This window comes from Ornithodoros turicata, chromosome 5 (assembly GCF_037126465.1).
Source record: "Ornithodoros turicata isolate Travis chromosome 5, ASM3712646v1, whole genome shotgun sequence".
Lineage (NCBI taxonomy): Eukaryota > Metazoa > Arthropoda > Arachnida > Ixodida > Argasidae > Ornithodoros > Ornithodoros turicata.
The window spans coordinates 25,183,395-25,201,349 of NC_088205.1; the positions used below are offsets into that span (position 1 = coordinate 25,183,395).

The following is a 17,955-nucleotide window of genomic DNA, read 5'->3' on the forward strand; positions in this document are numbered from 1 at the left end:
ATTTTCCCATGTATTTGTTCCTATCCCGATGCGTGCAATGCCGGAGGCCGCCCTTAGATACCCCATTGTTACCAGACGTTGGCTTGCGTTTGATTGTAGCGCGCTAAAGATCCAGTTGAAGCACAATCTAAGCCAGGCCAAGTCACCGAAGGAGAAATGGACGACTGCGCCTGCGGCGCCCAGTGGCGGCGCTTGGTACGACAGGTACGCCATGTGATGCACGCAGCCGTGCACTAGATCCTTCCGATCGCTCCACACGTTTAAAAATGCGACCAAAAAGTGAAACACGACACAGAAAGTTGTTATACGCGTTTTATTTGGACATATAAAGACTAGTTTCATTCGCAGAAACAACAAAAACATTTTGCCGCTAAACTTAGCGCGCTGAAGTGATCCGGAACGGCAACAGTGGGGTATCTAGTGGCGGCCTTCTTCGTTGCACGCTTTTCCGAGGTGGGTTTGGGGGACCTGGCCGCTAAGGCCGCCCAGTGTCATTTGCAACCATTTGCAACACGTCCTTCCCAGCGGCGGCCCGAGCAGCCGCTCCTCACATTTCAAAATTAATTTTTGTGATCCCTGTACCGTTTTCAGACGAGACATTCCGAAACTGAGTTCGAAACATCTCAATCGTAAACGTAACAGAAGCGTGAAACTGATTTTGTTGAGCGAAATAGTGGTGCAAGCGAGCTGGTGTACTGTAGAAAGAGGGAACATTTCCTTGAGGAACACACAATATGTACTATTTGTATTGTGTGTTCCTCAAACTCAAAAAAATGTTACATCTCCCTGATTTTGTTCCGAAGCTCCCTTTAACCTTTAACTCTGCACTCTGCCCGGACTAGAATGTTTCCTTCTACGTTTGGCAACGCTGCGCACTGCACTAGCGACATTAGAGACATTCGGTGGCCGTTGTCTCGTACGCATTTCTTCTCAACAAGGGGGAAAGCCAGGGAAAACTACCTGTCACCCCAACACCGTTTGTTCTCTATTTGTAGTTTTGGACGGGTGATTGCAGACTTGCTTTGTTTGCGAGCACTGACAAACTCTTTAACTGCAAGTGCGGCTGGCGTATCGTGACAAGTAAGCTGACCGGTGTATATCCCTTAGACCTTTGGTCACGTCAAACAGCCTGCCTCATAGTTACCCGCACATCAAAAACATCGGACACCATGTCAAAACCAGTACGGTGGGACAATCTCTTCACCTATGACACGCTGGTTCACGCCATCGCCGGTGCAGCAGGAAGCACCTTTGCTATGACCGTGTTTTTTCCTTTGGACACCGTGAGGTCTCGTCTGCAGGTAGAGGAGCACCGCGAATGCAAAAACACCGTCGCCCTTTTGGAAGAACTGATTAAGGAAGAGGGTATTTCTACTGTTTACAGAGGGCTTGGTCCCGTTCTGACTTCTCTTTGGTGCTCGAACTTCGTGTACTTCTACTCATTTCACGGACTCCGTGCTGTGTTCACCCGCGACGCCTCACAACACAGCTCCTTGAGGGACCTTTTCTTAGGATCTGTGGCCGGAATCATCAACGTACTCCTAACTACGCCTCTCTGGGTCGTAAATACCCGCATAAAGATGCAGGGTGTCAAACTCACGGCAGCCGACCGCGAGAAACTGAGGCGACACCCGAAGTATCAGGGAATATTTCATGGTCTGGTGGAGATTGCCAAGACAGAGGGACCTCAAGCCTTGTGGGCTAGCACGTTGCCGTCGATGATGCTGGTTTCAAACCCAGCCATTCAGTTCATGATGTATGAAGCTTTAAAGAGGAGAGCAGCTCGCTTGAATGTAAACGTGAACTCCCTTCTAATATTCGCATTCGGCGCAACTTCGAAAGTTGTTTCGAGCTGTATAACGTACCCTCTACAGGTTGTTCAGTCCAAGCTTCGTTATGGGGCAAGTGCAGAGTTCCAGACGAAGAGCTTGATTGGAATGTTCATGCACATACTGAGAAACCAAGGAGTACCCGGTCTTTATAGAGGGTTAGAAGCAAAACTGTTTCAGACGGTGCTCACAGCAGCATTGATGCTTGTTGCATACGAAAAGATTGTGAAATTTGTGTTTCATATTCTACGACGTTCAAAAGTGGCGTAACGTCACTTAGGGCTTTGCTGGGATCTGGCTATGCACACTGTGATTTGTTACATTACCGGTGTATTTCTGTTAAACTATAGTGTTGAGCTTCTAGGATGTGTATCTTTTGGATAAAATAAAATTGATTTTGGTCGAAGGTGGAGACAGTGGTGTCTGAATATTGCCGAAAAGCTGCATTTGCTGTTTTATGCATTAACTTGAATGCATCTGCAAATCGGTACAAAATATGAGTAGATTTTTTCTGTTATTCAGCATTTTTAGATTCAGCCTAACCAAAATGCAGTTTCCACAGGGAAATCTGTAATGGTTTACAAAAATGCCCTGTGTAGTCTGAACATGACAAGGCACTAAAACTAGAATATAGGGTCATACAAATTTTTTTAAAGATTTACGCAAATTTATTTTTTGTCAGCTTGGTTGCTTTTGGTTGCAATTCTAGAATGAAGATAGCACAAGAGCACAAAACTAATTTCCATGAATAAGCGGTACAATTTTCAACATATAATGAGAATGCCTAGAATTAGTTGGACTGGGGAAGCAGAATATCATCAATTACAAATTTCTTTCGGATGAAATGCCATGATGAACATGTCTGACTGTAGCGACAAATATTTAGGCAAATTATTAGGGGGATGCTTTCTTATTCTCTAATTCATTGTTCTTAAGATGTCCAGCTATTCTGGTAAGCTGTCCAGCTCCCTAATAGACAGTGTAGAAATTTTCATGTTACAACAGTAAGCATGCACATGATTATGCACGGTATATGTGTATGGTGCACGGTATTATGCACGGTGTATGTTAAACGCATGCAACTGGTAATGCAACGATGCCGCTTAACACAGTGCAGAGATTAAGGATATTAATTAATTGGTGGCATTTAATCAAATAATTAATCGAAAAGGTGGGAAAATATGGCAAATGAAGGCGAATATCTCTGTTTTCTGCTCTGCTCACACTCTTGCTCGTTCCCTCCAGTGCTCTTCGTTTAATTTTGTGAGTTTTTTTATTTCCTGAGGGGAGGTTTAGCCACCTTAAAGCAGCACTGACAGTCTTGATTCAACATACACCCTAGATCGCACTGACAGTGACGTAACACATGACCGAGCATGACCAATGCCAGGCAAAAACATGCTTCACCTGGCCAGGCAAGGCTCAGGATATCGGGTAAGCCTGAGCATGTGTAGTGCTTCAATATAGGCTGCTCGACATATCATTCCAGTCTATGTATGGCCAATATTGATACTGTGGAGCTTTTTCTGTTTGGCATTGAACCCTGTCTGTGGCACAAGCTGCCCCTCGCAATGTGTTGAACTTCTCAATTGGTCTTGGCCTTCATTTTCTGCATTCATTCATTCTGTATTTTGTGTCCGTGATCGTAGACTTTGCATGTGATGTGGGTCCACTAATTCAGGGAGAAGGTACTTTTTGTGAAGCCTTCTGAAGAAAGCTAGTATTGAGTCTTCTCAAAACTTTTTATCTTTCAAGCTTTGTCCATACTAACATGTTTCAGTGTCCCACCAGCTGCATATTTATCTCTCTGTGTGAAGGTGTAGCTGTCCATGCCCCTGAAAATTTGGGTCATGCAATGATGCTTTTTATCTTCACTGCACCTGATTTTTCTTTGGCAACATTGCTTCTGAAGGGGTTCGAAGCTCTGGAGCAAGCAAATACTTGACCTCTTCTAGCATGTTAATGGTTTTGTAACCAGCTGAGCTTGTCACGAGTCATCTTCCAGTTTGTATTTTGTGACAAGTGTGCCTCATCATGCATTTTTCGTGAGGACGGTTTGTCATGTGTTATGTAGGATAGGGTAGAGCCATAAGCAAATTAAACCACTTGATATAGACTTTGCCTGAAAAAGTGGACTATTACATGATTACGCTGTCATCATTAATCAGGCGATCAGGGATTGGAGCATGGACACTGTGGCCACTGTCCACAATAAGACAATACTGCGTGACGGTGGCATTTTCTTGTTTTCTCATGCACTGCGTGACTTGAGTGTCATAATAAGTATTTATCTACGTTGTCTCGTGTCCTCTACTTTAATGATATGGGTACTGAAGAATTTGTTATTCTACTGCAAAGGGAATATTGAAGAGCAAATCATGAGTGTTTAGTGCCAGAGAAGGGTAAATTAACCAAATCACTCCCTTTTGTCTGATGTGAGAGAAGAAGATCTATCATGTTGGTCAAATTACCTGGTGATCATGCTTGGTTACTGAGCTTACACAGAACCCATTCAGTTCCACTGTCACTACTGCTGCCCTTACACTAACTTACATAATACAAACATACGGAAATAAAGTACGAACAATCCACTGTTTTCCCCTTTTTTCTTTACTCCCTGTACTGTCACATGCCAGTGATAACTCTTGCTGTTAGTTTTATGCTCAGGTTTCGTTATTGTCTGTGGTGCAAGCTGAGATCATGCACAAGTAAAATCAAAATCCTGAAACAGAGTAATATTACTTTCTATGCAATTGATAAGCTCTACCACTGAAATTTCAACGCTACTGATGGAAGTTTCTACATTTGCGACACCAGTGGTGCTTAATTATAACACTGGGAAACGTACATTCTCTCCTTTTGTTGCAATACGAGGAACAACAATTCTAGCCTGTTTCCTATTCTCCCTCACATTTAAGGGCGAGGGAGGCTGTACACTTTGGCGGAGAGGCCTTCAAGTGACCTTCAAGTCTGCCATTGTTTTTGCTTTTCGTTGTGTTGTATTCGCTCTATCCATTTTCTCAAAATTGCAACAGCATCGGCGCACCCAGAAGGAAGAGGGAACTGTGCCGACATATATCTGAAGGCATCTGAGGAAAACCCAGGAAAAACCCCAGACAGCACAGCTGGCACTGGGATTCGAACCCCGCTACCTCCCTGTCTCGACGTGACATGGCCAACCCACTAACCAACGAGCCACAGTTCCCTTAGAAGTCGGCCCAGGATGCACATTCCCCAAAGGCGTTAGTCGTGACGTTGGCTACTTCTGTGAGGCCGACAATGGCGAATCCTTTCACCACCACCACCAACAGAAGAAAGAGATGTCATTGTGCTCAACTTCTTTTTTTCACAATTATAAAGTTAATTGAGAAAAATTAAAAAGGACAATGCCGTAGGGCGTTCCTAAGTGCAGCCAGGATGCAGCTCACTTAACCAATATGTTGCATGGGCATAGCCGATGGGGGGTTCAACCCCCACCCCCCACTCACACACACACACAGACACACGCCTCTGTAGTGCATTTGGGAGAGGGAAACACCTCCTCTCCTATGTGAAATCTTCATAGAGCCCCCCTAAATATTTTTCTGGCTACCATGCTCACAGAAAAAGACACTTCCCTGTTTTGTGAAATTTTCTCCATCGTCAGTATCCCAGTAAACCAGAAATATCCCAGGTACGTCCCACAAAGGTCGCACATGTCGCATATCTCCGCCACGTCTATGCGACGTTACCTGTACATCCACAATTGGACCTCGAAAAGTATCTTACTTTCTATATCCCTGGGACATCTGATAGATGTAAAAAGAAAGGCGCAAGCGCGCTTTATTTTTCGGAGACATTTAGGACACGTGACCTTTAGTGGCGTGACGTAAGCAAACGGAGAAAAATTGTAGGTTTACTGCTTTATCTACCAAGTAATCACATTATAGACGGTTGCTTGAGTTAAAAACACAATATTTGCAGGGATGGGGTGTAAGGAACGCTCGCAGCTATACGCTGACGTCGTTTGCAGACTCTCAAGTTAACGGCAAAGACGTTGTCACCGTTGCAAACGTAATACGCCACGATACACTTGATGAACGTACTCCAACAATTTATATTTCAGTATATGCTCGCTCTGGTATCTCTTGAAATCCCCGTACGCGGCGGAGGGACCAAAAAGGGAGCCTGCGTCTCATATCAGTCATATGGTGAAAGGCGAAAGCTCCTTTACTATCGCGCGGTCTGCATTGGTCTTGCATTATGACCGAAAGTTGACCCCCCCCACCAAGTGGGGTGTGCTGCCAAAAGTAGATGCCCTTTTGTTTAATTAGTGTGTGCAGCATTCAATTGCTATAGCAATCAATCACTATCAATTTCAAATTGATTCAACACAAGAATAGCATAACTTTTAAAATATCCCAGGAACATCCAAATATCCAAAATAGATGTCTATGCGACGGTTCTGGGATGTGAAAACAGTAGGAATCTGGCAGTCGCATGGATGTACTTTCTACGTAAACGGGCTCTCTGTGAAGCTCCCATGGATATCCTAACATACAATTTGCGATATCCCCAGGATGTACCTGGGATGTATATGGTTTGTTGGGATGGAAACCCTGCATAAAGTAGTTGAAACGTTATGGGCAAGAAACTGACACAAACACAATGGCAGATATTTCGCTGAATTTGCAGGCATGTACATACAAGCCGTACACGCTCTTTTCAACGTATTTGGACTCGAGTCCCTCAATGTGTCATGAACAATTAAGCCCATCGTGACCTGCATCAGTGAGGGTAGCCACGTTTGGGTAGTATTCCTCATAGAAGAGGGGCCAGTCTGCTGTTGTCAGTATGCTTACAAAATACCAGAACATACTATCTACACAGATCTAGGCGGCCAAAGAAGACCTTGCTACATCAAGGTGCATTAGCTCAAACAATCATCACTTGTGTCTCTGGGTTTCCGCCACCAACACATTTCGTTGTTTGAAATGTGGAAAAGAAACACAAATGACATGCCGAATGCTTCAAAATGTTGGTCTCAAGTGACAGAGATTCAAAGACAGCCACCATCAACAAAGCCTCAAAGCATGTACCAAATTGCCTGGAATAAGGAACGTCAGCCTCAAACCTAAGCAGTGGTATACAAAGTCAATTTTAGCAACAATGATCACTACCAGTGTTCCGGGTAACTTATTACTGTAACTACTCTACTTATTTTGGTAACTTTTAACTGAACTCAGTGCTTTTTTCTTCTAGTACCTTCTGGAAGAAATTGGTGCTTTTTTCAGGTAACTTGAGCAAAGTTACAAGTTACTTTCTTTTCCACTTCTCATCCACAATGAACGCAGACTTGTAAACACCCCCCCCCCCCCCCCTGAGACTAGGGAACATGAAGGGACAGATACAACACGAAGTCTCATTACATTATGAATCAACCTCACCAGCTCACTTGCTTCTTAGCGATCTTTTCATTGTCATATCCTCATGCAAGCTTCGTCCCACATAACTAGGGAGTGACTTTTTCGGGTTAAATGCCTGCCTCAGATTCAGGGGGAGAAAATTGTGAATTATTTTTAAATCTGTTATTCAGGGAGAAATATGACGATAATTGTGCCTTCGGGTGTTGTTGGGTGATTTTGTTTCTCCTCTTGTCTATTAAGTCCTTTTCTAATCTTTTTCTTTTTTAGGGGGGGGGGCTACCAGGGCCAATCCCCGAAGGCACAGACGGTGCTGACACACATGGGTGTATTTCTGGGAACATAACTGACCCATTCTTACACATGTCACACGTGGGTAGCTTTGTTTTTCTTCAGTGGGAACGTCACTTGAGGGTTTCATACATAGTGACTGGAATCCGGGCAGAAATCGGGTTGCAAACAAACTGGTCGGACGTCAGTTCGGGGGGAATAACCTGGCGGAATCTGGTTTAACCTGAAAAAGTCGCTCCCTACATATACCCCACCTCTTGAGACTTCGTGAGAACCTCTTGAGACTTCGTGTTGTGTCTGTCCCTTCGTGTTCCCTAATCTCGGGGGTTTTATATTATTCATCAACTTCACCAGCCCGCTTCCTTCTTAGCCATCTTGTCAATGCGGACTTGTTTCATTTTATTTTTCTGCTTGTCTGCTCTCCTTTCTCATAGCTGCAAGGTAAATGCTTCCAGATCCTCACTTATGTGGGGGAGGTGATTTCTTTGTCGAAACGTGTAGTGGGTGGAGGGGAGGGGAGAGAGGGAAACCCAATGTATAAACTAACGTTTTGGTGTGGCATCTTGAAGTGGCAAGGAATGCATGACGGTGAAATAAACTGATGAAAAAGCCGTGCAGCAAATTTTTGGGGCTACAAAAATAAATGTCCATCTTCCGGAAGGATTTCCACATGAGCTGCACGATTTTTGACAACTTTTAGCTCAACTTTTACTCATTGTGTACATTTACCCGTTTCTGTTCAGGATCCAAAATAAATTATAGCGCCATACGTTTTTACATTTTTCATAACCACTAAGCCCTGATGTACTAGATTTAGTACAGGACGCCATCTTCTATGGCACAGGAATGGTAACCACGTATTTTCTATATTTTGGGTCATTGGACGCTATACAAACCAAGTCAGGTTGGGGAAAAAAATTCAACTGAATATTTAAAAAATCAGGGCTGAAAGGGTTAAAATTTGTCTATTTAATATCTAAGCACTTTTCGGGAAAACAGATTAGCTGGGTAGATTGTCGGCCAATGCCCAACATAGTGGTACCAGTTTCATAGATGGGTTTCTTGATGTGACCGTCCCTATAAGGAAACACATAAATGTACTGCTTTTTCCATCATATAGATCACTGATATAATTTTTGAATAGTTTAATCATACTTTGCTGTATCATACGAACAGTACTTCAGTTTTGTGTGTGTGTGTTCTTTACTTTTTTGACGTAAGCTTACTCTCATTGTGAGACCAATAATGTTGTGTGCTCTACGCAAAGCATTTGGGAACCTTCACCGCTGAAACTCAGTCTGGTACCCATCACCATTTGTGCACCCTTGGAAGCCGAGAAACATTTGAATTATGCCACATACCAAAAGCATTCTGAGCGTGTTGCTATCCCACACTCCCAACGGTGATGACACCAAGGTCTCAACTGATTATGCACACATAGGTCAAGACCTAGTTATGGCATGGTAGCAAGTAACTTGTAAGAAACTCATTCCTTTTCATAAGTAACTAAGGAACTTAAAGTTCATTTTCAGAACTTGTAACTTGTTAGTAACTTGTTAGTTGTGTTGTAACTTTGTTAGTAACTTAGTTACATATTTAGCTGCATAACGTAACTCGTCACTAACTAGTTTCGTTTAGAGGGTAACTTTCTCATCTCTGATCACTTCTACTTTTACGAGAGTGAAGCTGACCAAGATGTAAATGATCTCCGCAATCGTAGATTCACATTTTATTATTTAGTGTCTACTCTGTTATTACAAATCGTATTGCCAGTATACCTAAAGACAACGCAACCTCGACTCCATGTGGCAGGGTATTTGTGCCCAAAGCACTCACCCCAGATCATCCACTTACACACATGCACTTTCACACCCTGAATATGTGCTGCAGACTACTGGTCCAACAAAGTTCTGCTCACATATATCCTTGACGCAGAGGATGAATCTGCAAGGTGTCTGATGGAATAAACAACCGCCCTGGTGATATTGGGCCCGTAAACCAGTTGGGTCGACAGATGTCCTTGAGATGACGTTCTTGAGACGACGGCCTTGGCACAACTCTCTGCAGCTTGCAGCATGATGTTTCCACAGCAAGGAAAGTCCAACATCTGCATGACTTGCACTGTCATGTACCATTCTGTGGCACTTGTGTCCTTTGTACAGATGCACTGCACTTCAGCTAGCAGCTGCTCGTTCTCATGCACTTCGGGTTTATAGCTTTGTTCTTTTTTTTCATAATTAGAGTTTTTCATTTGAGACCCAGTGACATTCGTCTCGACTGCCACGTTGTGAATTTGTTGTAGGCCACTTGCAACATGCTCATCAGGTGGTCTGCCAACTGCATGTATAGGAAAAAGTAAACAGTTGTGAGTCGCATAATCACAATGAAATCCACATTTTATACATTTTGACGTGCCACGCGTTTACTAATACTTGCGCCATAGAGCTATGAACACACAACACGCAAGAGTGAAGTCCATAATGTGGTGCAGAAGCTCCCACGTGTTTGGGTATAGGTACGAGCATTCGGTGAAAAAAGAAGCCTTACAATCCTAGACAGACCCTGACTAGGTGACAAAGACCCCAAAGGGACGGTGTCGTCCGTAAACCCACCTATGAAACCGATGCCACTGTGTTTGGCATGAGCCAAAAGTCTACCTGGCTATTTTTTTCGTCCGAAAAGTGCTTCGATAGTATGTAAACAAATTTTAAAGATTCGCGCTGCCTGCGCAGCTGCAGAAGCTCCAGTGGCGTGATATCACTCCGTAAGCGGAGGAGTGAGAGGGCGGTGCGTATAGAAGGAAAGGTGCCGTCCAGACGCCCCTTAAAGGAGCACAGAAAGAGCTTCACGAGTAACGACACGACAGAGTCACGACAATTTTTTTCAAGCCAAGCCATTAACCTGACTGCTAAAACGCACCATGCGAAGTGATTCACTCGACAGATGCATACATATCGTGGAATTCGATTTTGAAAATCGCGACCGCACGCAACGGTGGCAATGCCCGCAACTAGCCGCCAGAGTCGTTTTGACGTCATCGCGGTGCAACCCGCTAACTCGTTTGCTTGTTTGGAGAAGCGCCATCTGTTTCAGAGAGAGAGAACTAGGAGTACAAACAAAAAAGAAACAAAAAGTGTAAAAAGCGCCGGCCCCAATTGGAGCGCGGTCTCTCTTGTAACCCCGATGACATGCCAACCCTCCTCTTCCTCCTCGTTTCAGCCTGCAGAGCGAGTCGAGCGGGAAAGCGCGCGTTCCAAGAAAAATACTAATCCTCACCTGAGGAAGCGTGGACCTCCACGCAAAAGCTTGTACAAATTAAACTTAAACAAAAATCTTCAGTGTCGGTTTCTGTATTTTGTTTATGTGATCTACAGGCCTTGGACTCCCCCCTCTTCGTATACGCTTCCAAGAAAAATACTGCGTACAGCGAATTTCTTTTGTGTTAGTTGTCACGTCAAGTTACATCCTTTCGTAATTCGCCAGAAACAGAAAATCTTTTGGATGGCTTTCTGGCCTCCTTTAACTCTATGAGACACCCGCACGGCCGCAGCATTCCTTTTCTCAAAGACGTGCCATCACTGGCTGGTTACAGAATGACGTTTTCTCATTATTCTAGAGAGGGAATTCCGGCATAGTCTCAGCATCCGGCGTCTGCTCTTGGCATGCATTCCGTCGAATAACAGTGAAGCCAGTATTTCGCGTATGATTTTCGTTACCGTCGTTAGGGGTCCGTAAGAAATTAAATGACACTACAGTTCCGAAATCGACTGGAACGGATGCAACCGTCCGTTTAAGTAAAGTCACCACACAACACAATGGATGGCACTGAGGATAAAATTTTGCTGAAATGCAACAGTGACAGCAAAAACAACAATGACCTGCACAAGAGCTGCAGTGCAGGGTAGTTGGTACATGATCACACTAAATATCAGCAGCCAAAAAAAACAAAGATGGACAGACAGTAGCACCAGGCAGACACCACAACTGCTAATTCTCAACTAACATAATTTATTCTGGAACAGTATAAGCTTATATACGACGAATGAAAGCACTATTACTCTTATACAAAGAACCACACATTCCTGTACTCCCATGCAGATAGTCAGACCAAGCAGTTTAGATAACTAATCTTCTGTAAGCCTGATAGACGGAACGCTAGCACAACCATTGCTGCTGTTAGTCACAAAAGCCTCCCAAGTTACTCTAGCAGATTGTGACTGATATGATGCCTTTACCATTGTACTTCCAACAAAGGTCCACATCCGCATTCGCGACAATGGATAGAAAGATTGTTTCTTTGGCTGCTTGTATTTAGTGTGAACAATGATCTGGCAAGATATTGCATAGACCTGGATAGTACAGGGCTATACAAAACAAAATAAAGAAGACCGTGTCTTCATACATTTTTCTATCTTTCTTAATTGCTGCATGAGACATTGCACCATAGATGACATTATTACTTCCTAATTTTAGCTGTGGTAGTGAAGATCACATGATCGTTTATATGACGCGTCAGCCCAGGTTGGGTGACAGTTTTGTGCATGTGTGAAAAAAGTGTTGAGAGGCACATAAACCAAAACAGGGATTAAAGAGAAGATAATGTCAGAGAGGCTGAGCTCCCCTTGATTTGGCAGCTCAAATTATCAATAGTACATCTTTTTAACTTCTTCTGTCCTGATCATAGGCATGTTCTAGCAGTCTAAGTGTTCTCAATCCACGAAAAAAAAAAAAAAAGCATTAAATAACTTCAATTTGCTTTTGCCCAATTACTGCAGCATGCATGAAGCATTTCATCTTGTACCTCGGGCTTTTGTTTACTAGCTTGAGCTAGTTCACCCCTTCCCCCACTTTTTCCTCGTCAAACCTCTTTTAAAACAGGTCATGAAATCTTTGGGTTACATGCACAGGACTGACATTGTCAGTATCAGCTATATTGAACACCTCACATAATGAACGTAAAACAAACGTCCCAGAAGAAACTTACATCAGGACTGTAATGCTCTCGAAGCAGCTTATCCTGGAATGGCTGCAACTTTGCATACTGGAACCTTTCTAATGTACTCCTCATGTTCACCACCTATAAATTCAATGAGTAATGTTACGTAAGGTTTTTTTCACTTCAAACGTGGGACTATACAGCTCGTACACCAGCAAAGTGCAGACTGGATTTCCAGCTCGTATGGAATAGTCGTCTTCTCCGAAATCGTGTACGGCTCAACCACCAAGCACAGGGAACTCTTCAAAGTTATTATCTTTGCAACCACCCACCTACAGACATACTGTATTTTCACGTGTATAAGCCACACCGCCGATAAGCCGTAGGACACGTTTTTAGGAACTTTTTGAAAATTTTCGGGCAGATAAGCCGCGGGCAATATGACACGACTTGTTTGTGGGACAAAGGAGATCATAGGGAAGGCCATAAACCCTGTGGTCTATACTCCGAGGTCGGCAAGGTGTACGACAAAGAAGGTCAGTTCTAGCATTCTACGAAGATCGGATTGTGCCCTTGTTCTATGTTTTTCATGGATCGAGGGTCAGTTGCCTTCCGGAAGACACGAATCACCGTCACCACTTTCGTTAAAGCTGCTTGAGGGAAGGCACCAGGAATATCAGTCTACTCGAATGTGGACGCACCTAGACGCGCCCCTAGAAGTTGAAAAAAAGCTTCGTACGTGAAAATGCAGACACAATGCAGCAGTGAAGCTTTATCTTTGAATGGGTTAACGAAATCTGAATGGTTCAATGAAAATATTTTGGTAGGTTGAGGTGTTCAAGTAGTATTTACTAGAATATTTAACTGTAATCAAAGACCACATTAGTTGCAATAACATTCACCAAACTGAATACAGTCATAGTCACAGCTTCCAGGCTTCCGAAATTCTGGTTTCTGCCACTTACACAGGCACGGGTCAGCACTAAATACAGTAGTCCCTCGTTAGAACGAAATCGCTTTTTACAAATTATCGCTTATTTCGAAGCTTCACCAGGTCCCAATCAAAATACATTTATTTTGAACCGCTTTATTCGAAGTTCACCGTGGGCCAACTCCGCATAGTACGAAAATGCAAGACGCGGGAACGTCTTGATGCAGCATCCCGCTTTTTCCCTCCACTCGCAAACGGCAACAACGGCCGATGGGCAACACGAAGGAGAGCGAGAGCGGTGGCGCACGTGCAATTGCCCACCTCTCCGACTCTCTGATCACGTGATGCGCCTGTAGCGGTGGGGAGGGAAACTGTTGGTTCGCTTTTCGACATGACGCATGACACCAGCAAAGTCCATTTGACTTTGGAGCAGAAAGTCGCCCTCATCCGCCAAGTAGAAAAGGGTGAACGTTCAAAATTTGACATCTCCAAGGACTTCAATATTCTACGCTCGCAACCATACTGAAGGAGAAGCACGACGTACTGGATGGCTTCGAGAAAAGTTTGTCAAGCAAGAGGATGCGCGTCCGTGATTTGAGACACCCTGATATGGAGGCTGTACTTTTGGAATGCCCGAACAGAGCCGGAACATTGCACAACTCAGACCTGTACAGGAGGGTTCACGAACTCGTTGGACAGGAAGTAGACGACGACTCCGATTCTTTCATTCTTGTCGATGCGGACAAGCCCGTTGTTGGTGTCACTATGAACGAGGAAATCGTCGATGTTGTGTGGGGTGCGAAAAGTCAAAACGAAGACCTGGAAGATGTATCACAGGAAATTCTGTTGACGGCGGAAACCCGTAATATACTTCATCTTTTGCGCAACAAAGTCTGATGTGGCGTGGAGGTGACTGCACCCTTATGCACGTCCTCAAGAAACTGGAAGACACGCTGTTGCTGTTGCGATTACGAGCTTTTTCTCACCACAATAAAGGTTTGTAAGACTGCATTTTTCATTGTGTTCTTGAAATTACTTGTTCAAATGCGCTCCCACACAATTTCGGTCAAATTATACCGTATTTATTGTGCTCCCACTTTTATCAAAATACTCCTTATATCGAATTTTTTTCCAGTCCCGACGACTTTGTTGTAACGAGGGTCTACTGTACTCCGCAACAGTGATGTAGCCAGGGGGAGAGGGTTCATTGTATCATTGGTAATGCATTTGGAAGAGGAGCAGCGAATGACAACAATTGTTACCCCCTACAACATCTTTGGTTTTGCCAATAAAATGGCAAAGCAGTATGTACCGAACCAGGACACAGCAATGAGAACAGCTGTCTACATAGCAACAATAAGGCAGAAGCATGGTAGCATTATGATGAAGCTCTCCCATCAAAGGTGGTCATCCTTGCCACCATGAGGATATTTCTCGCTGTGTACATAAGCTGCCAAACACTTGCAAAATTTTGTATTGCATATATAGGGAGTGACTTTTTCGGGTTAAACCCGATTCCGCCCGGTTATTCCCCCCGAACTGACCTCCGACCAATTCAGGTTAAACCCGATTTCTCCCCGAATTCCAGTCACTATGAAACCCTCAAGTGACGTCTCCACTGAAGATGAACAAAGGAACACATGTAAGAATGGGTCACTTACGTTCCCAGCAATACACCCATGTGTGTCAGCACTCCCAAGCAGAACAACATCTTGGCCCAATATTGGACTGATATTGGCAATGTCGGCCCAATATTGGGCCAAGGTGCTGTCTATGCCTTTGGGATTAGTGCCGGCAGGGTAACCCCCCCCCCCCCCCCCCCCACATACACACACACACAAAAAAAAGAAGAAAGATTAGGAAAGGTCTTAATAGACAAGGTGAGAAACAAAACACCCGATGACACTCGAAGGCATAATTATCACCCGATTTCTCCCCGAATTACAGGCTTAAAAATAGCACCCGATTTCTACCCCCCGAATCTGAGAAAGGCATTTAACCTGAAAAAGTCACTCCCTATGTATATGTAGAGCCTGAAGTTCTGGGAAATATTTTCTTTCCTAAATTCGGGGGACAAAAACCGGGTAAATAAACATGTGCTCTAAATTCATGCAAATTCGGGTGGAAAAAACCTCCAGTATGCTAAATTCGGGGAGAAATAGGGCTCCGTCACTCAAGCTAAGTATACTAGTTTGGAACAAACAATGATGTAACTGCATTTGCTGCCAAAGAGGTTCCTGTGCATTCCTACAGATGTCTCAGTGAGGGCAATTTGCTGGGTAAAAATCTGGTTTCATCCTAATGAGGCAACCTTCAATTTGGGGAGCAAATTCGGGGGAAGGATCTGGTTAAACCCAAAAACTTCTGTCTCTGTACAGTCGCCAAACGATTTTTCAGACTTCTAGAAGCCACAAGATCGGTCTGAATTATCGAGCAGTCCAAATTTTTAGTCAATGACACAAATTTCTCCCAAAATGATTTTTATTAAAGGAAGCTCAAAGAGGCACACAAAGCTATCAACGCACATCTGCTTTGCTGCGTGTATGCGAGAAATGGTGCCGCGACGTACTTCGGCTAATGTCATGTTGTCACGGTAAACATTTCCGAGCGTATCGACGGCTGCCACTACTGCTGCCACTGCAGGAGTAGCAATAGCACTCACGTCATCGTCGGAGCCTTCTGTCGCCAGGTCAAGGACTTGTGAAACGATTTGCCCATCAGCCATTTCGGCACAAAATTCTGCACATTCATCCACTTCGGCGTATGTTTCAAACGTTACACTTGCAGGTATCGTCACACCTGAGCGTCGGAGGTCCTCTACCAATGGTCATACCAATGGTCATACCGATGGTGATACCAACGGTGCTCGTACTCCGTATTTGCGTACTGTCCTTGCAAAATCCACAGTGACGAAAACTGTTTGCTATAGTACTCCCTTTCACTGCTTCCCACGAGTCGGCAAGAATATGAAGCGCGGCGACAAGCGTAACATTATAAGTTAGTTTTGTTTTCGTAGCATAGCGGAACATGCGAGAGCAGGAGGGACCGGTAGAGGACCTTGAGATTTTTTATCGTTCCTTGGTTCATGGGCTGCAGGACACTTGTTGTATTCGGAGGCAAGAACTCTAAACATATCACCTGGAGGTTCTGTAGTGCGCCATGAGCTGCACAGTTATCGGATCCTCCTGACATCGTCAACACCAAAGACAATGTTGACGGTACTGCCGTCACCGTTGAAGAATCAATCGCGGTATCAGCGGGTGTCTGTGCCGCTGACATGCTCACGTCTTCATCGCATTCGTCAGTATCCACAAAGTCGATCAAGCCCCCTCAGGATCACTTGAAGGCGTGGACATCATTTTGTGATCTCACTTCTTGTCTCCACCAATAGCTTGTTTATGGGTGCTTGTGCATAACCTCATCAGTGGTGCGTGCGCATAAACTCCGCCTCCACGCGCGCGCGGAGGCACGCCGTCAGCAAAGGCGAAGCGAAAGATAAGAGAAGAAAAAAAAAAAAAATAGAGGCGAATATGTACAAAAAATCGAACCTTACCTGCGAAGAAACAGTCCGAATGTTTGTATGTCAAAGTACATTGGCTCAATGGGGCGTCTGATAAAGCCACAACTTTTATCCTAAATATTGGAAAGTTTGAATTTTCGGAGTCCCAAAAATTGGTCGGTGACTGTGTATGTTTGTGCCTTTTGGAAGGCACTCTGATCATTTTGAATAATGCTTTGAAGAAAGCATTGTTTTTGACTAAAGATTCTTACAGTTTGATAATTCAGAACAACTTTATGGTTCCTAGAAGTCTGAAAACTATTCTGACGTCACTGCAGAATTACGAAAGATCATACTTTTTCTTCTAATTGAGGTGTTGTCGTTGGAAAGCAAGACCAGAAATGCCTGAGAAGCTCCTGCAGAGCCACGTAGGTACTCCGAAGCTCACGCTGCACATCTTCTGGAACTGTATCTGGAAATAATAAGAAATACGAGCAACCTATGAGCGCCTGAAGTTCTATGTGAATCTGCACCTCGATAACACATCCTTATGAAATGTTTTTACACACACTGACAGTGTACAGGTAAGGACAACATATTTTGTTCTTGTTTGAAAACATCCATGTGACTTGGTTTCCATGACAATATGACTGAAGAATTTTCATGGGAACCAATGCACGTTGTGTATTTTCTGCACTGCACTTCCATCAACTCAACCATTTCAAAACGACTTTCGATTGTGTGTAATTTTCTGAACCAGAGTGGAATGAAAGTTACCGTCTGCTACATGGTTCACGGCCATTGTGTTTCAGCTATGAGATGCATTTTAAAGCCTCACTGTCACGTTACACTGGCCGCTTCAGTTGCCTGCATCACAGTATGTCACGCCATTTTTTGGTGCATTGGATCTCCCAGAACTGTTGATGCAGAAAATGCTTACAACTCTCTTTGCTACAGATGACGATGACTCCACACTTCAGAGATGCAACTTTATACTTTAATTACAGATTTCTTGGTGAAATATGGGTGAGTCGCAATTTAGGCCTGTGCGAATAGTGATTTTTCAG

At 44.0% G+C, this 17,955-nt stretch overlaps 2 protein-coding genes across 2 annotated transcripts in view; one reads left to right on the plus strand and one right to left on the minus strand.

The window, feature by feature from the left end:
* Positions 1-885: 885 nt before the first annotated feature.
* Positions 886-2,241, plus strand: LOC135395405 (peroxisomal membrane protein PMP34-like). The gene has a single exon (XM_064626625.1). The coding sequence runs from the start codon at positions 1,170-1,172 to the stop codon at positions 2,097-2,099; it is 930 nt and encodes a 309-aa protein (XP_064482695.1). The 5' UTR covers positions 886-1,169; the 3' UTR covers positions 2,100-2,241.
* A 6,997-nt stretch (positions 2,242-9,238) lies between these two features.
* LOC135394235 (general transcription factor IIH subunit 1-like) overlaps positions 9,239-17,955 on the minus strand; it is a 34,159-nt gene continuing 25,442 nt past the window's right edge. The window contains exons 11-13 of the mRNA XM_064624873.1: positions 17,245-17,360; positions 12,507-12,599; positions 9,239-9,859 (exon numbers count right to left, since the gene is read on the minus strand). Coding sequence (XP_064480943.1) covers positions 9,770-9,859; positions 12,507-12,599; positions 17,245-17,360 — 299 coding nt within the window. The 3' untranslated portion in view covers positions 9,239-9,769. The remainder of the gene's footprint in view (positions 9,860-12,506; positions 12,600-17,244; positions 17,361-17,955) is intronic.